The sequence below is a fragment of the Ranitomeya variabilis genome, chromosome 2 (genome assembly GCF_051348905.1).
Source record: "Ranitomeya variabilis isolate aRanVar5 chromosome 2, aRanVar5.hap1, whole genome shotgun sequence".
Lineage (NCBI taxonomy): Eukaryota > Metazoa > Chordata > Amphibia > Anura > Dendrobatidae > Ranitomeya > Ranitomeya variabilis.
Window position 1 is genome coordinate 432,369,775 of NC_135233.1, and position 23,707 is coordinate 432,393,481.

At 57.9% G+C, this 23,707-nt stretch overlaps 1 protein-coding gene across 2 annotated transcripts in view; it reads left to right on the forward strand.

The window, feature by feature from the left end:
* CD44 (CD44 molecule (IN blood group)) overlaps positions 1 to 23,707 on the forward strand; it is an 87,658-nt gene that overhangs the window by 51,025 nt on the left and 12,926 nt on the right. For both annotated transcript variants that reach the window (XM_077287008.1, XM_077287010.1), the window contains 2 exons: positions 1,194 to 1,328; positions 2,149 to 2,227. In XM_077287008.1, the coding sequence (XP_077143123.1) occupies positions 1,194 to 1,328; positions 2,149 to 2,227 (214 nt within the window). The remainder of the gene's footprint in view (positions 1 to 1,193; positions 1,329 to 2,148; positions 2,228 to 23,707) is intronic.

Below are 23,707 nucleotides of genomic sequence, written 5' to 3' on the forward strand. Positions count from 1 at the left end.
CCTTGTGCCACTAGTCACGACACCATGATACCCGAGGGACTCAGAGGTCCGTGTGCCACTTGTTAAGACAAAATGGTACCTGAGGGTCCTTGTGCCACTTGTGAAGACAAAATGTTACCTGAGGGGCTTGAGAGTTTTTCTGCCACTTGAGAAGACAACATGGTACTCGAGGGGTTCGAGGTCCTTGTACCACTTATGAAGACAACATGTTATCGGAGGGACTCAAGGGTCTTTCTACCACTTGGGAAGACAATATGGCACTCGAGGGGCTTGAGGGTCCTTCTGCCATTTGTGAAGACTACCTAGTACCTGAGGGCTTGAAGATCCTTTTGCCACTTGTGAAGACAACATGATACTTGAGGGCTTGAGGGTCCTTGTGAAAACTTGTGAAGGCAACATGGTACTTGAGGGGCTTGAGGGTCCTTGTGCCTCTTGTGAAGACAGCATGGTACCTGAGGGACTTGAGGTTTCTTGTGCCACTTGTGAAGACAGCATGGTACCTGAGGGGCTTGAGGGTCCTTGTGCCATTTGTGAAGACAGCATGGGGTCTGAGGGGCTTGAGAGTCCTTGAGCAACTTATGAAGACACCAGTATTAGAAATGGCACATGGTAGGTTGAGCAGTTCCCTACAAAGTTTGCATTAGGGCCAATATCCTTCAGGACTTGGGGTAGCTAGTCTGACCATGGTGGCATCTGTAATAGAACAGGGGGCAAGTCAATGGTCCTGGTTGTATTAAGATAAAAGTTATCACTTGCCAGACCTTGGGAAACCCATTTAGGATTACATTAATGAACACCATCTAGATCTTCTAAATTCCTTCAACCAATTGCCACCTGAGGGCTATAATAACTTGCACTACAAATGCTACAGAGTAAATGGGATCCTTTATCTCTGGCAGCCATATTGGTGCCACCTATCTCCTATCTCCATATTGGTGCCACCTATCTTTTCCACCTTTTTTCTCATTTATTCATCTTCTGACTATGTTATACCATCACATCCCTGTCCATTATACACATCTTCTCAGCTATGTCTAGTCTAGAAAAGTGATGACATTAGGCCCAAACCCATGAAGGTCCATTATAACTGACTTATTACCATTGGTGCCCCATTTTACAGTAGCGGACACGTGTATGGGTACCGATCACGTGCTCTATTACCCACAATTATATTATATGTGTTTCTTCCACAGATAGGACACATTTGTTGGAACATGACCAGGACGTGAGTGACACAGTTCCTGACGTTACTGATACGCCATCAGGATCAGCAGAAGGAAATTCAGGCTCCCCTAAGAACAAGCATCGACGCCGGGCAGAGGTGCCAGGTAAGACGTCACATCTTATATCTAATCATAATACCATCTCCGAGACCTCCATCGATCATGAAAATGAATGGCTGCAGCGCCTTTACCCTGCACATCTGTGTCCCTGCCGCACAAAGAACCACAGCGAGAGATCGGGAATATACCCCTGTGCAGAGGACTCAGAGCGGAGCTGCTGCCTCCTGATTTTCAGAATCAGTGGGAGTCTCAGATGTCAGACCCCCAGCGATTACTAAGTGATCAACAACTGAAATATGAATACTTCTTTAAGTCAGGGGACATCGTTGCAATATTAGACATCCATATGTCAAGTTTGGGGGGAGGGGGAAGCAGTTGCAATGGGTAATTTATGTTGTCCCACTCCATGATAGGAGGTCCAATCTGAGAACCTGAGAGGAAGCTGGGAAGGTTGAGTGGTGTCCGGCCTCTCTGAAGTGTGAGGCTTGTGGAAGGCGCTCGATGGACAGTCATCTGAGCCTTCTTCAGGGGCACAGTGCTAGAGCCGATGCAGATGCCACCATCGCCGGTGCTTCCCTCCTGGATGTGCATTTTTAAACCGGGGTCCCATATGGTGATGAAGCATCGCACCACCATGCACCTTCGGGCGCGCTGGTTTTTGGAGGCACTGATGGCTCCCAGGAGATTTACCAACTTTGGGTGGGAGGTCCAGGAGTTCACACTTAAGTCCAGGAGTCTCCTGAGCCTCTGCGATGGCAGCTCTGCAAATATTCATAGGGTTTTCACATCTCTGTTCTACGATCACAGAAAAATCAGTTCGAGATCAGATCAAAAACTACAAACGTAATATTTTTGTATTTTACAGAGTGGTTGATCGTCTGCGTCTCCCTGGTGTGTCTGGGTCTGATCTTCTCCGTCTGCATCGCCATCAATGCCCGCAGATTGTAAGTAACATCTCTCCAACATGCTAAACATCACCAACTGCAAAAACATGGCTAATTTCCTTCATCAACAGCGCTACTCTCGTCATTTAGGCTGTTCCTGGTATTACAGCTCAGCACCAATACAATACAACTTCAATACACCTGAGCTGCAATACCCAAACCATGGCCATTGGGCATGTGTGGTTTATCCATTGCCATGCAATCCCTTTAATACTCAGCTTACATGGCGCTTGTAAGCGACAATAGCAAAAAAAAATCAGACCATGTTGAAAAAATTGTGCAAACTCAAGTGAGAACCATCAATTCGTGAAGAAGTTATGACCAGAGTCAAGCAAATAGATTGTAGGATCCTAGCCCAGTGGCCACGTTGGCAGTCCATGGCTGATGGACCAGAGCCCTGCAAACCTCCTACGACCGACCGGCATCCTTGTGGTGTCATTGTGCTGCTCCATTATGGGGCTTACTAATCAGAAAAACCACCAAGGATGATGCAGGTGGAAAGTTTGCAGCTGTGGACTACCAAAGTGGGCATTCCTCTTGTTTCGGGGGTACGTGTGCCATGATTTGAGAATGACTGAAATGCGCCATGTAGCCCCCCGGGGTATAGGGAATATAAAGATCATAGTAGTCGCACCCTGGTCCTCTGCGACTTACATAGATGGGGTCCTGCTCCTGATTTTGCACAGGGGGTCACAGAAGTTTATAGTTACGGACACAAGAAACAACATCTGATTCCGCATGAAGCATCGATCAAATTTTCCTGCGGTTCCTGAATTTACTGCTTCTGTGGACACAAGTCATTTGCCAAAACGTCCCGGGCCCCTCGGAATCTGGAACCAGTTTCACGCTCCTGATTAGAAACAGCAAAACTACAAAAAGTTTAAGAGTCCGCAGAGAAAGAAAACTTCTCCCAGTTTCCATGCGCAGTCCGGCAGATCAGCTCCTGAATTGTCTGACATCATAGTAAGGCTGTGCACAGGTTTTATCATGGGGTTTTGCAGAAGATCATCTCAAAAATTCTTCTCGATAGCTCTAAAAAATCATTTCCATGGGAAATCTGCTTTGAATTTCAGGTGAGGAGGGTTTTTTCAGTTTTTTCCCCACCGATGAGAAGAAAAAACATGGCTGCCCGAGGCTTTGTTTTATGCATGAAAAACTGTATTTTGAGCACTGTTTTGGGCACATATACATTATACTAGCTATTGAACCCGTTCTACGCCCGGGTGGCGAGCATTTATATTGGTATATGGTCTCCATCCTGGTATGTGCTGCTCCCATCTTGCTCTCCCATCCTGTCATGTGCTGCTCCATCCTGCGCCCCCATCCTGTCATGTGCTGCTCCATCCTGCATCCCCATCCTGTCATGTGCTCCCATCCTGCGCCCCCATCCTGTCATATGCTGCTCCATCCTGCACCCCCATCCTGTCATGTGTGCGCCCCCATTCTGTCATGTGCTGCTCCCATCCTGTGCCCCCATTCTGTCATGTGCTGCTCCATCCTGCGTCCCCATCCTGTCATGTGCTGCTCCATCCTGCATCCCCATCTTGTCATGTGCTCCCATCCTGCGCCCCATCTTGTCATGTGCTCCCATCCTGCACCCCCATCCTGTCATGTGTGCGCCCCCATTCTGTCATGTGCTGCTCCCATCCTGCACCCCCATTCTGTCATGTGCTGCTCCCATCGTGCGCAATCATTCTGTCATGTGCTGTTCCCATCCTGCGCCCCATTCTGTCATGTGCTGCTCCCATCCTGTGCCCCCATTCTGTAATAATGTGCTGCACCCATTCTGCCTGTTCCTGTTTCCATTCTGCCATATGTTGCTCCCATCTTTCTCTCTCCGGCTCTACTACGGCTGTGCTGAGTGCGGGCGGCTGTGCTGAGTGCGGGCGGCTGTGCTGAGTGCGGGGTTCTGTGCGTGGCTGTGCTGAGTGCGGGGTTCTGTGCGTGGCTGTGCTGAGTGCGGGGTTCTGTGCGTGGCTGTGCTGAGTGCGGGCTGCTGTGCTGAGTGCGGGCTGCTGTGCTGAGTGCGGGCTGCTGTGCTGAGTGCAGGCTGCTGTGCTGAGTGCGGGCGGCTGTGCTGAGTGCGGGCGGCTGTGCTGAGTGCGGGCGGCTGTGCTGAGTGCGGGCGGCTGTGCTGAGTGTAGGCGGCTGTGCTGAGTGCGGCTGTGTGTGGCTGTGCTGAGTGCGGGCGGCTGTGCGTGGCTGTGCTGAGTGCGGGTGGCTGTGCTGAGTGCGGGCGGCTGTGCGTGGCTGTGCTGAGTGCCGGCGGCTGTGCGTGGCTGTGCTGAGTGCGGGCGGCTGTGCGTGGCTGTGCTGAGTGCGGGCGGCTGTGCGTGGCTGTGCTGAGTGCGGGCGGCTGTGCTGAGTGCGGGCGGCTGTGCTGAGTGCGGGCGGCTGTGCTGAGTGCGTGCGGCTTTGCTGAGGGCGGCTGTGCTGAGTGCGGGCGGCTGTGCTGAGTGCGGGCAGCTGTGCGTGGCTGTGCTGAGTGCGGGTGGCTGTGCTGAGTGCCGGTGGCTGTGCTGAGTGCGGGCGGCTGTGCTGAGCGCGGGCGGCTGTGCTGAGCGCGGGCGGCTGTGGGTGGCTGTGCTGAGTGCGGGCGGCTGCGTGCGGCTGTGCTGAGTGCGTGCGGCTGTGTTGGGTGCATGCGGCTGTGCGTGGCTGTGCTGAGTGTGGGCGGCTGCTGAGTGTGGGCGGCTGTGCGTGGCTGTGCTGAGTGCGGGCGGCTGTGCGTGGCTGTACTGAGTGCGGGCGGCTGTGCGTGGCTGTGCTGAGTGCGGGCGGCTGTGCGTGGCTGTGCTCAGTGCAGGTGGCTGTGCTGAGTGTGGGCGGCTGTGCGTGGCTGTCCTGAGTGCGGTTGGCTGTGCGTGGCTGTGCTGAGTGCGGTCGGCTGTGCGTGGCTGTGCTGAGTGCGGGCGGCTGTGCGTGGCTGTGCTGAGTGCGGGCGGCTGTGCGTGGCTGTGCTGAGTGCGGGCGGCTGTGCGTGGCTGTGCTGAGCGCGGGCGGCTGTGCTGAGCGCGGGCGGCTGTGCTGAGTGCGGGGGGCTGTGCGTGGCTGTGCTGAGTGCGGGTGGCTGTGCGTGGCTGTGCTGAGTGTGGGCGGCTGTGCGTGGCTGTGCTGAGTGCGGGGGGCTGTGCTGAGTGCGGGGGGCTGTGCTGAGTGCGGGGGGCTGTGCTGAGTGCGGGGGGCTGTGCTGAGTGCGGGGGGCTATGCTGAGTGCGGGCGGCTGTGCGTGGCTGTGCTGAGTGCGGGCGGCTGTGCTTGGCTGTGCTGAGTGCGGGCAGCTGTGCTGAGTGCGGGCGGCTGTGCTGAATGCGGGTGGCTGTGCGTGGCTCTGCTGAGTGTGGGTGGCTGTGCATGGCTGTGCTGAGTGCGGGCGGCTGTGCTGAGTGCGGGCGGCTGTGCGTGGCTGTGCTGAGTGCGGGCGGCTGTGCTGAGTGTGGGCGGCTGTGCGTGGCTGTGCTGAGTGCGGGCGGCTGTGCTGAGTGCGGGCGGCTGTGCTGAATGCGGGCGGCTGTGCTGAGTGCGGGCGGCTGTGCTGAGTGCGGGCGGCTGTGCGTGGCTGTGCTGAGTGCGGGCAGCTGTGCGTGGTGTTGTGAATTTGGATTCTGGGCTCCCCCGGTGGCCGCTTGTGGAATTGGACTTGTCATCCTCTTTCCTGTTTCACCTGGTTCCATCAGTAGTGGGTGTCGCTATTTAAGCTCATTTCTCTGGTGGTTTCTTGCCGGTCAACAATGTTATCTGATGCCTCTCAGTGCTTGTTCCTGCTTCTAGACAACTACTAGATAAGTTGGACTTTTGTCCATGTTTTGTTTTGCCTATTTGTTCCAGTTCACAGCTGAAGTTTTGTTACTGTGTCTGGAAAGCTCTCGTTGATCAGGGATTGCTACTCTGGCGTTATGAGTTAATGCCAGAGTTTAAGGTAATCTCTGGATGGTGTTTTGTTAGTGTTTTTCTGCTGACCATGAAAGTATACTATCTGTCTTCTGCTATCTAGTAAGCGGACCTCAAATTTGCTAAGACTATTTTCCTGCTGCGTTTGTTGTTTCATCTGAACTCACCGTCATTATATGTGGGGGGCTACTGTCTTCTTTGGAATATTTCTCTAGAGGTGAGCCAGGTCATATATTTCCCTCTGCTAGCTATTTAGGTCTTAGGCCAGAGCTGGGCATCTAGCGATAAATAGGAAATGCTACCTGGCTATTTCTAGTTGCGCGGCAGGCTTAGTTCATGGTCAGTATAGTTCCATCTTCCGAGAGCTTGTCCCTCTATAGGCTTGCTATGATCTCTGCCTGCAGAGATCATGACAGTTTGACCGGCCAATAAAGTGTTAAAGACCCAGGTTGAGAAAGGAGAGTTATAAGAAGTCTGCTGGAATTTTTTTTTTTTTTTTTTCCTCCAGTTTGCCTTGCTGCAGTCTTTTTTCTCTCTCTCCTCCTAATCTCTGTATGGCTCTGTGTGCACCTGACAATAATGGATCTCCAGAGTGTAACTGCGGGTTTGAATAATCTCATCACGAAAGTACAAAATTTACAAGATTTTGTGGTACATGCTCCGGTATCTGAGCCGAGAATTCCTTTGCCGGAGTTCTTCACAGGGAATAGAGCTAGCTTCCAGAATTTCCGAAATAATTGTAAGCTTTATTTGTCCCTGAAGTCTCGTTCAGCTGGAGACCCTGCTCAGCAGGTTAGGATTGTGATTTCCTTGCTCAGGGGTGACCCTCAAGATTGGGCCTTCTCATTGCCAGCAGGGGATCCTGCGTTACGCGATGTGGATGCGTTTTTTCTGGCCTTGGGCTTGCTTTATGAGGAACCTCATTTGGAACTTCAGGCAGAAAAAACTTTGATGGCACTATCTCAGGGGCAAGACGAAGCTGAAGTTTTCTGCCAAAAATTCCGTAAATGGTCTGTGCTTACTCAGTGGAATGAGTGCGCCTTGGCGGCAACTTTCAGAGAAGGTCTCTCTGATGCCGTTAAGGATGTTATGGTGGGGTTCCCTGTGCCTGCAGGTCTGAATGAGTCCATGACAATGGCTATTCAGATTGATAGGCGTCTGCGGGAGCGCAAACCGGTGCACCATCTGGCGGTGTCTATGGAAAAGACGCCAGAAAGTATGCAGTGTGATAGAATTCTGTCCAGGAGCGAGCGACAGAATTTTAGACGGAAGAATGGATTGTGTTTCTATTGTGGGGATTCTACTCATGTTATATCAGCATGCTCTAGGCGTACAAAGAAGCTTGATAAGTCTGTTTCCATTGGCACCATTCAGTCTAAGTTTATTTTGTCTGTAACCCTGATTTGCTCTTTGTCATCCATTGCCACGGACGCCTATGTTGACTCTGGCGCCGCTCTGAGTCTTATGGATTGGTCCTTTGCCAATCGTTGTGGTTTTGATTTAGAGCCTTTGGAGACTCTTATTCCTCTGAAGGGGATTGACTCCACCCCATTGGCTAATAATAAACCACAATACTGGACACAAGTAACCATGCGTATCAATCCGGATCACCAGGAGATTATTCGTTTCCTGGTGCTGTATAATTTACATGACGATTTGGTACTGGGATTGCCATGGTTGCAGTCTCACAACCCAGTCTTGGACTGGAGAGCAATGTCTGTGTTGAGCTGGGGATGTAAGGGTATTCATGGGGACTTACCTTTGGTTTCTATTTCGTCGTCCATTCCCTCTGAAGTCCCTGAGTTCCTCTCTGATTATCAAGACGTCTTTGACGAACCCAAGCTTGGGTCGTTACCTCCGCACCGTGAGTGCGATTGTGCCATAGATTTGATACCGGGTTGTAAATATCCAAAGGGTCGTTTGTTTAATCTGTCTGTGCCGGAACATGCTGCTATGCGGGAATATATAAAGGAGTCTTTGGAAAAGGGACATATTCGTCCATCTTCTTCTCCCTTGGGAGCTGGGTTTTTCTTTGTCTCAAAAAAAGACGGCTCTTTGAGACCATGTATTGATTATCGGCTTCTGAATAAGATCACTGTTAAGTATCAATACCCATTGCCATTGCTTACTGATTTGTTTGCTCGTATAGAGGGTGCTAAGTGGTTCTCTAAAATTGATCTTCGTGGGGCGTATAATTTGGTGCGGATCAGGCAGGGGGATGAGTGGAAGACCGCATTTAATACGCCCGAGGGCCACTTTGAGTATTTGGTCATGCCTTTTGGTCTTTCTAATGCCCCTTCAGTTTTCCAGTCTTTTATGCATGATATTTTCCGCGATTTTCTGGATAAATTTATGATAATATATCTGGATGATATTCTGATTTTTTCTGATGACTGGGACTCTCATGTCCAGCAGGTCAGGAGAGTTTTTCAGGTTCTGCGGTCTAATTCTATATGTGTGAAGGGGTCTAAGTGCGTTTTTGGGGTCCAGAAAATTTCCTTTTTGGGGTATATTTTTTCTCCCTCTTCCATTGAGATGGATCCCGTCAAGGTGCAAGCTATTTGTGACTGGACTCAGCCCTCCTCTCTTAAGGGTCTTCAGAGATTTTTGGGCTTTGCCAACTTTTACCGCCGATTTATTGCTGGTTTTTCGGATGTCGTTAAACCACTGACTGATTTGACCAGACAAGGCGCTGATGTTGCTAATTGGTCCCCTCATGCTGTAGAGGCCTTTCAGGAGCTTAAGCGCCGTTTTGCCTCTGCCCCTGTGTTGCGTCAGCCTGATGTGAATCTGCCTTTTCAGGTTGAGGTTGACGCTTCGGAGATCGGAGCTGGGGCAGTGTTGTCGCAGAAAGGTTCCGACTGCTCCGTCATTAGGCCTTGTGCCTTCTTTTCTCGCAAATTTTCGCCCGCAGAGCGGAATTATGATGTTGGGAATCGGGAGCTTTTGGCCATGAAGTGGGCGTTTGAGGAGTGGCGCCATTGGCTCGAGGGGGCTAGGCATCAGGTGGTGGTATTGACTGACCACAAAAATTTGATTTATCTTGAGACTGCCAGACGCCTGAATCCTAGACAGGCGCGCTGGTCTTTATTTTTTTCTCGCTTTAATTTTGTGGTGTCATACCTACCGGGTTCTAAGAATGTTAAGGCAGATGCCCTTTCTAGGAGTTTTGACCCGGACTCTCCTGGTAATTCTGAACCCACAGGTATCCTTAGGGAGGGAGTAATTTTGTCGGCCGTTTCTCCTGATCTGCGGCGGTCCTTGCAAGAGTTTCAGGCGGATAGACCGGATCGTTGTCCGCCTGATAGACTGTTTGTTCCGGATGATTGGACCAGCAGAGTCATCTCTGAGGTACATTCTTCTGCATTGGCAGGTCATCCCGGAATTTTTGGTACCAGGGATTTGGTGGCAAGATCCTTCTGGTGGCCTTCCCTGTCACGAGATGTGCGAGTCTTTGTGCAGTCATGTGACGTTTGTGCTCGGGCCAAGTCTTGTAGTTCTCGGGCTAGCGGACTGCTGTTGCCCTTGCCTATTCCTAAGAGGCCTTGGACACACATCTCGATGGATTTTATTTCAGATCTGCCTGTTTCCCAGAAGATGTCTGTCATCTGGGTGGTCTGTGACCGTTTCTCTAAAATGGTCCATTTGGTTCCTCTGCCCAAGTTGCCTTCTTCTTCTGAGTTGGTTCCTCTGTTTTTTCAGAATGTTGTCCGATTGCACGGTATTCCTGAGAATATTGTTTCTGACAGAGGTACCCAATTTGTGTCTAGATTTTGGCGGGCATTCTGTGCTAGGATGGGCATAGATTTGTCTTTTTCATCTGCTTTTCACCCTCAGACTAATGGCCAGACCGAGCGGACTAATCAGACCCTGGAGACATATCTGAGGTGTTTTGTCTCTGCTGACCAGGATGATTGGGTTGCTTTTTTGCCATTGGCAGAGTTCGCCCTCAATAATCGGGCCAGCTCTTCCACCTTGGTGTCCCCGTTTTTCTGTAATTCGGGGTTTCACCCTCGATTTTCCTCCGGTCAGGTGGAATCCTCGGATTGTCCTGGAGTGGATGCGGTGGTGGAGAGATTGCATCACATCTGGGGGCAGGTTATGGACAATTTGAAGTTGTCCCAGGAGAAGACTCAGCGTTTTGCCAACCGTCATCGTCGTGTTGGTTCTCGGCTTTGTGTTGGAGATTTGGTGTGGTTGTCTTCTCGTTTTGTCCCTATGAGGGTCTCTTCTCCTAAGTTTAAACCTCGGTTCATCGGCCCTTATAGAATATTGGAGATTCTTAATCCTGTTTCTTTCCGTTTGGACCTCCCTGCGTCCTTTTCCATTCATAACGTTTTTCATCGGTCGTTATTGCGCAGGTATGAGGTACCTGTTGTACCTTCAGTTGAGCCTCCTGCTCCGGTGTTGGTTGAGGGTGAGTTGGAGTACGTTGTGGAGAAAATTTTGGACTCTCGTGTTTCCAGACGGAGACTCCAGTATCTGGTCAACTGGAAGGGTTACGGCCAGGAGGATAATTCTTGGGTCAATGCATCTGATGTTCATGCTTCTGATCTTGTTCGTGCCTTCCATAGGGCTCATCCTGGTCGCCCTGGTGGATCTGGTGAGGGTTCGGTGCCCCCTCCTTGAGGGGGGGGTACTGTTGTGAATTTGGATTCTGGGCTCCCCCGGTGGCCGCTTGTGGAATTGGACTTGTCATCCTCTTTCCTGTTTCACCTGGTTCCATCAGTAGTGGGTGTCGCTATTTAAGCTCATTTCTCTGGTGGTTTCTTGCCGGTCAACAATGTTATCTGATGCCTCTCAGTGCTTGTTCCTGCTTCTAGACAACTACTAGATAAGTTGGACTTTTGTCCATGTTTTGTTTTGCCTATTTGTTCCAGTTCACAGCTGAAGTTTTGTTACTGTGTCTGGAAAGCTCTCGTTGATCAGGGATTGCTACTCTGGCGTTATGAGTTAATGCCAGAGTTTAAGGTAATCTCTGGATGGTGTTTTGTTAGTGTTTTTCTGCTGACCATGAAAGTATACTATCTGTCTTCTGCTATCTAGTAAGCGGACCTCAAATTTGCTAAGACTATTTTCCTGCTGCGTTTGTTGTTTCATCTGAACTCACCGTCATTATATGTGGGGGGCTACTGTCTTCTTTGGAATATTTCTCTAGAGGTGAGCCAGGTCATATATTTCCCTCTGCTAGCTATTTAGGTCTTAGGCCAGAGCTGGGCATCTAGCGATAAATAGGAAATGCTACCTGGCTATTTCTAGTTGCGCGGCAGGCTTAGTTCATGGTCAGTATAGTTCCATCTTCCGAGAGCTTGTCCCTCTATAGGCTTGCTATGATCTCTGCCTGCAGAGATCATGACAGCGTGGCTGTGCTGAGTGCGGGCAGCTGTGCTGAGTGCGGGCGGCTGTGCTGAGTGCGGGTGGCTGTGCGCGGCTGTGCTGAGTGCGGGCGGCTGTGCTGAGTGCGGGCGGCTGTGCTGAGTGCGGGCGGCTGTGCTGAGTGCGGGCGGCTGTGCTGAGTGCGGGCGGCTATGTGAGTGCGGGCGGCTGTGCGTGGCTGTGCTGAGTGCGGGCGGCTGTGCTGAGTGCGGGCGGCTGTGCTGAGTGCGGGCGGCTGTGCTGAGTGCGGGCGGCTGTGCTGAGTGCGGGCGGCTGTGCTGAGTGCGGGCGGCTGTGCTGAGTGCGGGCGGCTGTGCTGAGTGCGGGCGGCTGTGCTGAGTGCGGGCGGCTGTGCTGAGTGCGGGCGGCTGTGCGTGGCTGTGCTGAGTGCGGGCGGCTGTGCTGAGTGCGGGCGGCTGTGCTGAGTGCGGGCGGCTGTGCTGAGTGCGGGCGGCTGTGCTGAGTGCGGGCGGCTGTGCTGAGTGCGGGCGGCTGTGCTGAGTGCGGGCGGCTGTGCGTGGCTGTGCTGAGTGCGGGCGGCTGTGCGTGGCTGTGCTGAGTGCGGGCGGCTGTGCTGAGTGCGGGCGGCTGTGCTGAGTGCGGGCGGCTGTGCTGAGTGTGGGTGGCTGTGCGTGGCTCTGCTGAGTGTGGGTGGCTGTGCATGGCTGTGCTGAGTGCGGGTGGCTGTGCTGAGTGCGGGTGGCTGTGCTGAGTGCGGGTGGCTGTGCTGAGTGTGGGCGGCTGTGCTGAGTGCGGGCGGCTGTGCTGAGTGCGGGCGGCTGTGCTGAGTGCGGGCGGCTGTGCTGAGTGCGGGCGGCTGTGCTGAGTGCGGGCGGCTGTGCTGAGTGCGGGCGGCTGTGCTGAGTGCGGGCGGCTGTGCTGAGTGCGGGCGGCTGTGCTGAGTGCGGGCGGCTGTGCTGAGTGCGGGCGGCTGTGCTGAGTGCGGGCGGCTGTGCGTGGCTGTGCTGAGTGCGGGCGGCTGTGCGTGGCTGTGCTGAGTGCGGGCGGCTGTGCTGAGTGCGGGCGGCTGTGCTGAGTGCGGGTGGCTGTGCGTGGCTCTGCTGAGTGTGGGTGGCTGTGCATGGCTGTGCTGAGTGCGGGTGGCTGTGCTGAGTGTGGGCGGCTGTGCGTGGCTGTGCTGAGTGCGGGCGGCTGTGCTGAGTGCGGGCGGCTGTGCTGAGTGCGGGTGGCTGTGCGTGGCTCTGCTGAGTGTGGGTGGCTGTGCATGGCTGTGCTGAGTGCGGGGGGCTGTGCTGAGTGCGGGGGGCTGTGCTGAGTGCGGGGGGCTGTGCTGAGTGCGGGGGGCTATGCTGAGTGCGGGCGGCTGTGCGTGGCTGTGCTGAGTGCGGGCGGCTGTGCTTGGCTGTGCTGAGTGCGGGCAGCTGTGCTGAGTGCGGGCGGCTGTGCTGAATGCGGGTGGCTGTGCGTGGCTCTGCTGAGTGTGGGTGGCTGTGCATGGCTGTGCTGAGTGCGGGCGGCTGTGCTGAGTGCGGGCGGCTGTGCGTGGCTGTGCTGAGTGCGGGCGGCTGTGCTGAGTGTGGGCGGCTGTGCGTGGCTGTGCTGAGTGCGGGCAACTGTGCTGAGTGCGGGCGGCTGTGCTGAATGCGGGCGGCTGTGCTGAGTGCGGGCGGCTGTGCTGAGTGCGGGCGGCTGTGCGTGGCTGTGCTGAGTGCGGGCAGCTGTGCGTGGCTGTGCTGAGTGCGGGCAGCTGTGCTGAGTGCGGGCGGCTGTGCTGAGTGCGGGTGGCTGTGCGCGGCTGTGCTGAGTGCGGGCGGCTGTGCTGAGTGCGGGCGGCTGTGCTGAGTGCGGGCGGCTGTGCTGAGTGCGGGCGGCTGTGCTGAGTGCGGGCGGCTATGTGAGTGCGGGCGGCTGTGCGTGGCTGTGCTGAGTGCGGGCGGCTGTGCTGAGTGCGGGCGGCTGTGCTGAGTGCGGGCGGCTGTGCTGAGTGCGGGCGGCTGTGCTGAGTGCGGGTGGCTGTGCTGAGTGCGGGCGGCTGTGCTGAGTGCGGGCGGCTGTGCTGAGTGCGGGCGGCTGTGCTGAGTGCGGGCGGCTGTGCTGAGTGCGGGCGGCTGTGCGTGGCTGTGCTGAGTGCGGGCGGCTGTGCTGAGTGCGGGCGGCTGTGCTGAGTGCGGGCGGCTGTGCTGAGTGCGGGCGGCTGTGCTGAGTGCGGGCGGCTGTGCTGAGTGCGGGCGGCTGTGCTGAGTGCGGGCGGCTGTGCTGAGTGCGGGCGGCTGTGCGTGGCTGTGCTGAGTGCGGGCGGCTGTGCGTGGCTGTGCTGAGTGCGGGCGGCTGTGCTGAGTGCGGGCGGCTGTGCTGAGTGCGGGCGGCTGTGCTGAGTGTGGGTGGCTGTGCGTGGCTCTGCTGAGTGTGGGTGGCTGTGCATGGCTGTGCTGAGTGCGGGTGGCTGTGCTGAGTGCGGGTGGCTGTGCTGAGTGCGGGTGGCTGTGCTGAGTGCGGGCGGCTGTGCTGAGTGCGGGCGGCTGTGCTGAGTGCGGGCGGCTGTGCTGAGTGCGGGCGGCTGTGCTGAGTGCGGGCGGCTGTGCTGAGTGCGGGCGGCTGTGCTGAGTGTGGGCGGCTGTGCTGAGTGCGGGCGGCTGTGCTGAGTGCGGGCGGCTGTGCTGAGTGCGGGCGGCTGTGCTGAGTGCGGGCGGCTGTGCTGAGTGCGGGCGGCTGTGCTGAGTGCGGGCGGCTGTGCGTGGCTGTGCTGAGTGCGGGCGGCTGTGCGTGGCTGTGCTGAGTGCGGGCGGCTGTGCTGAGTGCGGGCGGCTGTGCTGAGTGCGGGTGGCTGTGCGTGGCTCTGCTGAGTGTGGGTGGCTGTGCATGGCTGTGCTGAGTGCGGGTGGCTGTGCTGAGTGTGGGCGGCTGTGCGTGGCTGTGCTGAGTGCGGGCGGCTGTGCTGAGTGCGGGCGGCTGTGCTGAGTGCGGGCGGCTGTGCTGAGTGCGGGCGGCTGTGCTGAGTGCGGGCGGCTGTGCTGAGTGCGGGCGGCTGTGCTGAGTGCGGGCGGCTGTGCGTGGCTGTGCTGAGTGCAGGTGGCTGTGCGTGGCTGTGCTGAGTGCGGGCGGCTGTGCTGAGTGCGGGCCGCTGTGCTGAGTGCGGGTCGCTGTGCGTGGCTCTGCTGAGTGTGGGTGGCTGTGCGTGGCTGTGCTGAGTGCGGGCGGCTGTGCTGAGTGCGGGCGGCTGTGCTGAGTGCGGGCGGCTGTGCGTGGCTGTGCTGAGTGCGGGCAGCTGTGCGTGGCTGTGCTGAGTGCGGGCGGCTGTGCGTGGCTGTGCTGAGTGCGGGCGGCTGTGCTGAGTGCGGGCGGCTGTGCTGAGTGCGGGCGGCTGTGGGTGGCTGTGCTGAGCGCGGGCGGCTGTGGGTGGCTGTGCTGAGCGCGGGCGGCTGTGGGTGGCTGTGCTGAGTGCGTGCGGCTGTGTTGGGTGCATGCGGCTGTGCGTGGCTGTGCTGAGTGTGGGCGGCTGCTGAGTGTGGGCGGCTGTGCGTGGCTGTGCTGAGTGCGGGCGGCTGTGCGTGGCTGTGCTGAGTGCGGGCGGCTGTGCGTGGCTGTGCTCAGTGCAGGTGGCTGTGCTGAGTGTGGGCGGCTGTGCGTGGCTGTGCTGAGTGCGGGCGGCTGTGCGTGGCTGTGCTGAGTGCGGGCGGCTGTGCGTGGCTGTGCTGAGTGCGGGCGGCTGTGCGTGGCTGTGCTGAGTGCGGGCGGCTGTGCGTGGCTGTGCTGAGCGCGGGCGGCTGTGCTGAGTGCGGGGGGCTGTGCGTGGCTGTGCTTAGTGCGGGTGGCTGTGCGTGGCTGTGCTGAGTGTGGGCGGCTGTGCGTGGCTGTGCTGAGTGCGGGGGGCTGTGCTGAGTGCGGGGGGCTGTGCTGAGTGCGGGGGGCTGTGCTGAGTGCGGGGGGCTGTGCTGAGTGCGGGGGGCTGTGCTGAGTGCGGGCGGCTATGCTGAGTGCGGGCGGCTGTGCGTGGCTGTGCTGAGTGCGGGCGGCTGTGCTTGGCTGTGCTGAGTGCGGGCGGCTGTGCTGAGTGCGGGCGGCTGTGCTGAATGCTGGTGGCTGTGCGTGGCTCTGCTGAGTGTGGGTGGCTGTGCATGGCTGTGCTGAGTGCGGGCGGCTGTGCTGAGTGCGGGCGGGTGTGCTGAGTGCGGGCGGCTGTGCGTGGCTGTGCTGAGTGCGGGCGGCTGTGCGTGGCTGTGCTGAGTGCGGGCGGCTGTGCGTGGCTGTGCTGAGTGCGGGCGGCTGTGCTGAGTGCGGGCGGCTGTGCTGAGTGCGGGCGGCTGTGGGTGGCTGTGCTGAGCGCGGGCGGCTGTGGGTGGCTGTGCTGAGCGCGGGCGGCTGTGGGTGGCTGTGCTGAGTGCGTGCGGCTGTGTTGGGTGCATGCGGCTGTGCGTGGCTGTGCTGAGTGTGGGCGGCTGCTGAGTGTGGGCGGCTGTGCGTGGCTGTGCTGAGTGCGGGCGGCTGTGCGTGGCTGTGCTGAGTGTGGGCGGCTGTGCGTGGCTGTGCTCAGTGCAGGTGGCTGTGCTGAGTGTGGGCGGCTGTGCGTGGCTGTCCTGAGTGCGGGCGGCTGTGCGTGGCTGTGCTGAGTGCGGGCGGCTGTGCGTGGCTGTGCTGAGTGCGGGCGGCTGTGCGTGGCTGTGCTGAGTGCGGGCGGCTGTGCGTGGCTGTGCTGAGCGCGGGCGGCTGTGCTGAGTGCAGGGGGCTGTGCGTGGCTGTGCTTAGTGCGGGTGGCTGTGCGTGGCTGTGCTGAGTGTGGGCGGCTGTGCGTGGCTGTGCTGAGTGCGGGGGGCTGTGCTGAGTGCGGGGGGCTGTGCTGAGTGCGGGGGGCTGTGCTGAGTGCGGGGGGCTGTGCTGAGTGCGGGGGGCTGTGCTGAGTGCGGGCGGCTATGCTGAGTGCGGGCGGCTGTGCGTGGCTGTGCTGAGCGCGGGCGGCTGTGCTGAGCGCGGGCGGCTGTGCTGAGTGCGGGGGGCTGTGCGTGGCTGTGCTTAGTGCGGGTGGCTGTGCGTGGCTGTGCTGAGTGTGGGCGGCTGTGCGTGGCTGTGCTGAGTGCGGGGGGCTGTGCTGAGTGCGGGGGGCTGTGCTGAGTGCGGGGGGCTGTGCTGAGTGCGGGGGGCTGTGCTGAGTGCGGGGGGCTGTGCTGAGTGCGGGCGGCTATGCTGAGTGCGGGCGGCTGTGCGTGGCTGTGCTGAGTGCGGGCGGCTGTGCTTGGCTGTGCTGAGTGCGGGCGGCTGTGCTGAGTGCGGGCGGCTGTGCTGAATGCTGGTGGCTGTGCGTGGCTCTGCTGAGTGTGGGTGGCTGTGCATGGCTGTGCTGAGTGCGGGCGGCTGTGCTGAGTGCGGGCGGGTGTGCTGAGTGCGGGCGGCTGTGCGTGGCTGTGCTGAGTGCGGGCGGCTGTGCGTGGCTGTGCTGAGTGCAGGCGGCTGTGCGTGGCTGTGCTGAGTGCGGGCGGCTGTGCTGAGTGCGGGCGGCTGTGCTGAGTGCGGGCGGCTGTGGGTGGCTGTGCTGAGCGCGGGCGGCTGTGGGTGGCTGTGCTGAGCGCGGGCGGCTGTGGGTGGCTGTGCTGAGTGCGTGCGGCTGTGTTGGGTGCATGCGGCTGTGCGTGGCTGTGCTGAGTGTGGGCGGCTGCTGAGTGTGGGCGGCTGTGCGTGGCTGTGCTGAGTGCGGGCGGCTGTGCGTGGCTGTGCTGAGTGTGGGCGGCTGTGCGTGGCTGTGCTCAGTGCAGGTGGCTGTGCTGAGTGTGGGCGGCTGTGCGTGGCTGTCCTGAGTGCGGGCGGCTGTGCGTGGCTGTGCTGAGTGCGGGCGGCTGTGCGTGGCTGTGCTGAGTGCGGGCGGCTGTGCGTGGCTGTGCTGAGTGCGGGCGGCTGTGCGTGGCTGTGCTGAGCGCGGGCGGCTGTGCTGAGTGCAGGGGGCTGTGCGTGGCTGTGCTTAGTGCGGGTGGCTGTGCGTGGCTGTGCTGAGTGTGGGCGGCTGTGCGTGGCTGTGCTGAGTGCGGGGGGCTGTGCTGAGTGCGGGGGGCTGTGCTGAGTGCGGGGGGCTGTGCTGAGTGCGGGGGGCTGTGCTGAGTGCGGGGGGCTGTGCTGAGTGCGGGGGGCTGTGCTGAGTGCGGGCGGCTATGCTGAGTGCGGGCGGCTGTGCGTGGCTGTGCTGAGTGCGGGCGGCTGTGCTTGGCTGTGCTGAGTGCGGGCGGCTGTGCTGAGTGCGGGCGGCTGTGCTGAATGCTGGTGGCTGTGCGTGGCTCTGCTGAGTGTGGGTGGCTGTGCATGGCTGTGCTGAGTGCGGGCGGCTGTGCTGAGTGCGGGCGGCTGTGCGTGGCTGTGCTGAGTGCGGGTGGCTGTGCTGAGTGTGGGCGGCTGTGCGTGGCTGTGCTGAGTGCGGGCGACTGTGCTGAGTGCGGGCGGCTGTGCTGAATGCGGGCGGATGTGCTGAGTGCGGGCGGCTGTGCTGAGTGCGGGCGGCTGTGCGTGGCTGTGCTGAGTGCGGGCAGCTGTGCGTGGCTGTGCTGAGTGCGGGCAGCTGTGCTGAGTGCGGGCGGCTGTGCTGAGTGTGGGCGGCTGTGCGCGGCTGTGCTGAGTGCGGGCGGCTGTGCGCGGCTGTGCTGAGTGCGGGCGGCTGTGCTGAGTGCGGGCGGCTGTGCTGAGTGCGGGCGGCTGTGCTGAGTGCAGGCGGCTGTGCTGAGTGCGGGCGGCTGTGCGTGGCTGTGCTGAGTGCGGGCGGCTGTGCTGAGTGCGGGCGGCTGTGCTGAGTGCGGGCGGCTGTGCTGAATGCGGGCGGATGTGCTGAGTGCGGGCGGCTGTGCTGAGTGCGGGCGGCTGTGCGTGGCTGTGCTGAGTGCGGGCGGCTGTGCTGAGTGTGGGCGGCTGTGCGCGGCTGTGCTGAGTGCGGGCGGCTGTGCGCGGCTGTGCTGAGTGCGGGCGGCTGTGCTGAGTGCGGGCGGCTGTGCTGAGTGCGGGCGGCTGTGCTGAGTGCGGGCGGCTGTGCGTGGCTGTGCTGAGTGCGGGCGGCTGTGCTGAGTGCGGGCGGCTGTGCTGAGTGCGGGCGGCTGTGCTGAGTGCGGGCGGCTGTGCTGAATGCGGGCGGATGTGCTGAGTGCGGGCGGCTGTGCTGAGTGCGGGCGGCTGTGCGTGGCTGTGCTGAGTGCGGGCGGCTGTCTTGAGTGCGGGTGGCTGTGCGTGGCTGTGCTGAGTGCGGGTGGCTGTGCGTGGCTGTGCTGAGTGTGTGTGGCTGTGCTGAGTGTGTGCGGCTGTGCTGAGTGCGGGCGGCTGTGCTGAGTGCGGGCGGCTGTGCTGAGTGCGGGCGGCTGTGCTGAGTGCGGGCGGCTGTGCTGAGTGCGGGCGGCTGTGCGTGGCTGTGCTGAGTGCGGGCGGCTGTGCGTGGCTGTGCTGAGTGCGGGCGGCTGTGCTGAGTGCGGGCGGCTGTGCTGAGTGTGGGTGGATGTGCGTGGCTCTGCTGAGTGTGGGTGGCTGTGCATGGCTGTGCTGAGTGCGGGCGGCTGTGCTGAGTGCAAGCGGCTGTGCGTGGCTGTGCTGAGTGCGGGTGGCTGTGCTGAGTGGGCGGCTGTGCGTGGCTGTGCTGAGTGCGGGCGGCTGTGCTGAGTGCGGGCGGCTGTGCTGAGTGCGGGCGGCTGTGCTGAGTGCGGGCGGCTGTGCTGAGTGCGGGCGGCTGTGCTGAGTGCGGGCGGCTGTGCTGAATGCGGGCGGCTGTGCGTGGCTGTGCTTAGTGCAGGCGTCTGTGCGTGGCTGTGCTGAGTGCGGGCGGCTGTGCTGAGTGCGGGCCGCTGTGCTGAGTGCGGGTCGCTGTGCCTGGCTCTGCTGAGTGTGGGTGGCTGTGCGTGGCTGTGCTGAGTGCGGGCGGCTGTGCTGAGTGCGGGCGGCTGTGCTGAGTGCGGGCGGCTGTGCGTGGCTGTGCTGAGTGCGGGCGGCTGTGCGTGGCTGTGCTGAGTGCGGGCGGCTGTGCGTGGCTGTGCTGAATGCGGGCGGCTGTGCGTGGCTGTGCTGAGTGCGGGCGGCTGTGCGTGGCTGTGCTGAGTGCGGGCAGCTGTGCGTGGCTGTGCTGGTCGCCGAGTGCTGGTGGCCTGAGCAGGTGGGGACACCGGCGCGCTGTGGGGGTCAGGTGCCGGAGTCGCCGCTAGCTCAGGCCCCGGGCACTTGCTATAGTCACCTGGCCCTGATCCAGCGCTACGTGCCGCTCCGTCTTCCGGGTCCTCTGGCTTTGACTGTTCAGTCAGAGGGCGGTGCGCATTAAGCGCGTCATCGCGCCCTCTGAACTGAATGTCACAGGCAGAGGATGTGGAGGACGGAGCAGAGCGCATCGGTGGAACAGGACAGGTGAATATAGCATACTCACCCTCCTGGCACGTCCCTGCTTCTCCGTTGGAGATTGCGGTGTGCGTTCAGTGCTTACGCATACCGCGATCTCCTGGGAGCGTCACTCTGTGGGGTCCAGACTGCGCCGGCGCATGCGGTTGCGCAGTCGATAATGGCTTCGGACAGAGTGTCGCTCCCAGCGTTATATTATAGATATTACTGTCATTCCGCTGCCGCTCCTCGCGCCCTGCAATACTTACCTGTCCTCGGCGTCCCGTCTTCTTTCCAGCGCTCGCCCTCGGCTTCTGCAGCTCGTCGGGTGCGCGCACGTATCGCATTCAGCTCTGCGCGTGCGCACATCTAATTCCTCTGCTGGCGCTCCTTCCCGTCCTCTCCGTCATCCTGGAGGACTGTAACCCGGAGGTGTCTCCCACGCTAGTATGTAAGCTGCTTCCTGCTGCTCCTCTGTGCCTGATGTTCATTTGTGCAAACAAGTGCTTCTGGCCGCCTGTGGTCTCTGTGTGTTCCTTGCCCTCTGACCTTGGGTCTCCTCCTCTCTCTGCAGTGCCTCGTATGTTTCCCGTGTTCCTGCCGTGTTCCATCAGTTCCTGTTTCCCTGTGGTACCTGCCCTGCTCCTGTATCCTTACCCTGCTCCCGTCAGCCTCTGTGTCTCCGTATGTTCCCGCCAGCCTCCGTGTCACCGTAGCGTTCCCATCTGCTCCCTCGTCTCTGTAGTACCTTGCCATTCCCTGTGTCTCTTCCCTGCTCCCTTGGTCCCAGTGTGCCTGCAGTGTACCCGTCAGATCTCTGCCTCCGTCATACCCTCCAGTTCCTAGTCTCTGCAGCTCCCACCTACCCTGAGTTCCTGTCGTCTTCATCAGTCCGTTATTTTTCCCCTTTTTGTCTCGATCCTCCAGCTTCCATGGTGATAGTCCCTCACGGGCCTGCCCCTAACTCTCCCTGTATAGGGGGCGGTCCATCTGGCCAGCTCGTCCGTGAGGGGTTCGTCGTCACGGTCCAGAGGGTTCACTTTTCATTTTTTTTCTCTACGAAACATCACAGTAACATCAGGCCATGGACCCCGCTGGTGTCTCTGCCACTCAAAAAGAGTTACTCTTTTTGCGTGAAAACCAGACTAGGATCATGTCGTTTTTAAAAAATATGGAGTCTCACCTAGCGGCTTTACAGCCTTCTGATTCTGGTATTGCCCCGCAGTTGGTTGCCCTTCAGCAGGAGCTAGGTCAACAACGGGACACTCAGTCCCATATTTTGAATTTTATGGCCTCCATAAATGATCGGCTTCTCTCCCTCCAGAATGTTGCCTCTGTTTCAACTCCTGCCTCTGCGCCACAACCCTCGCCCCGACTTGCTAGACCTCCTCGGTATGGTGGGGAGCCTAAAGCATGCCGCAGCTTTCTTAATCAGTGCCAGTTGCATTTTGAATTGTCTCCGCTACTTTACCCTACCGACCGAGCTAAGGTTGCCTTTATAGTGTCCCATTTTGGAGGGTGAAGCTTTGGTGTGGGTTAACCCTCTCTGGGAGCGTGATGATCCTTTGGTCTCCCAACTCAATCCGTTCCTAGATATCTTCCGCAAGGTATTTGATGAACCTGGTCGTCTGGTTTCTACCACTGAGTCCCTCTTTAACCTTTACCAGGGTACTCTCTCTGTAGCCCAGTACGCCATCCGTTTCCGGACTCTGTCCTCAGACCTAGGGTGGAACAATGAGGCTTTGGTAGGAGCGTTTTGGCGTGGTTTGTCTTCACGGATTAAGGATGAGCTGTCGGGACGGGACACTCCCACCTCGTTGGATGATCTTATCTCCTTGGCCATACGCATCGATCTGCGCTTTCAGGAGTGCACTCACAAGCTTGCCAGAGAGAAGAGACCTCTTCGCCAGACCACTGTTACTCGAGGGACTTCTTTTTCTCAAGCAGCACCGGTAGCCTCTTCATCTTCTCCTGAACCCATGCAGGTCGATCACCTTAAGTCTTCTGAGCAACGCCGCAAGGAAAGACTCGCACAAGGTCTTTGCTTTTACTGCGGCAGTGCCTCTCATCTCTTACGTGCCTGTCCTCAGAAGCCGGGAAACGCCTCCTCCTAGGACAGGTAAGAGAGGTCTTCCTAGGTGGTTATGATTCCTCTCTGCCTCTGGTTTTGTCTGTTATTCTACATTTAGGTTCCCGTCACTTTTCTCTGGAGGCTTATGTTGATTCAGGAGCGGCTGGGAACTTTGTTCAGCTCGAGGTTAACAGGCTTGGGATACCTGTTAGACCCTTGGAGACTCCTAGACAAATAGCTTCAGTCGATGGTCAGCCTTTGCGTGAGACCATCAACTTGGTTACGGAGGAAGTCGAACTTCAGATTGGAGCTCTACATCGTGAGAAACTGGCCTTTTATGTTTTACCTTCTTTGTCTCATTCTTTCCTTTTGGGTCTTCCTTGGTTGAGAAATCATGAACCCACTCTGGACTGGCGTACTGGAGATGTTCTACGGTGGGGACAGTCTTGTCTGAACAGGTGCCTGCTTCCCTTCAAGCCTGCAACCTTCTCTCGGCCTGCTCCGGAATCCGTGGGAATTCCTCCAGCCTATTGCGCTTTCTCGGACATCTTTAACAAGAAGGAGGCGGAGATCTTGCCGCCGCACCGCTCTTATGACTGCCCTAGAGACCTTGTTCCTGGTTCTACTCCACCTAGAGGTCGTATTTACCCTTTGTCTCCTACCGAGACTCAAGCCATGTCCGAATATGTCCAAGAGAATCTGGCCAGAGGCTTAATTCGAAAGTCTTCCTCACCTGCAGGAGCTGGGTTTTTCTTCGTTAAGAAGAAGGATGGTTCTCTTCGCCCATGTATAGACTCCCGGGGCCTCAACACTATCACGATCAAAAACAAGTACCCACTTCCTCTCATACCGGAACTCTTTGATCGTCTACGTGGAGCACGAATCTTCACCAAATTGGATCTCAGAGGAGCTTATAATTTGATCCGTATTCGTTCCGGTGATGAGTGGAAGACTGCAGTTAATACCAGAGACGGTCATTATGAATATTTGGTTATGCCATTCGGTTTATGCAATGCACCTGCAGTCTTCCAGGAGTTTGTAAATGATGTTATTCGGGATCTACTTTACACCTGTGTAGTGGTGTACTTGGACGATATCCTTGTGTTCTCTCCAGATCTGTCTACTCACAGAAGAGATGTACGGCAAGTACTTCAGCGTTTGAGAGAGAATCGGCTGTACGCAAAACTGGAAAAATGTGTCTTCGAACAGTCATCTCTACCCTTCTTGGGTTTCATCATTTCCGATGCTGGTTTGTGTATGGATCCGGGAAAAGTTTCAGCCGTGCTCAACTGGCCGCGTCCTGTTGGAGTGAAAGCAATTCAGCGATTTCTTGGATTTGCTAACTACTATCGGCAGTTTATCCCTCACTTTTCCTCTCTTTCAGCTCCAATCTCCTCCATTATTCGGAAGGGTGCCAATCCTCATCAGTGGCCGGCTGAGGCCGAAGAGGCTTTCCGGTCCATCAAGCAAGCCTTTGCCTCCGCTCATATACTTCACCATCCTGTGGCCAATAAACACTTCATCCTTGAAGTAGATGCTTCTGCTATTGAAGCTGGAGCTGTGCTCTCGCAAAAATCCTCTTCTGGTCGTCTTGTGCCCTGTGGTTTTTTCTCAAAGATCTTCTCCTCCTCAGAAAAGAATTATTCCATTGGAGATAAAGAACTTTTGGCAATCAGGTTGGCATTAGAGGAGTGGAGGTATCTCTTAGAGGGGGCTTTACATCGTTTTGTAATCTACACGGATCACAAGAATCTGGCGTATATTCATTCCGCGCATAGACTTAACCCTCGGCAGGCCAGGTGGGCCTTGTTTTTCGCCAGGTTTGACTTTTGAACTTCGTTTCTTGCCTGGAAATAAAAACTCCA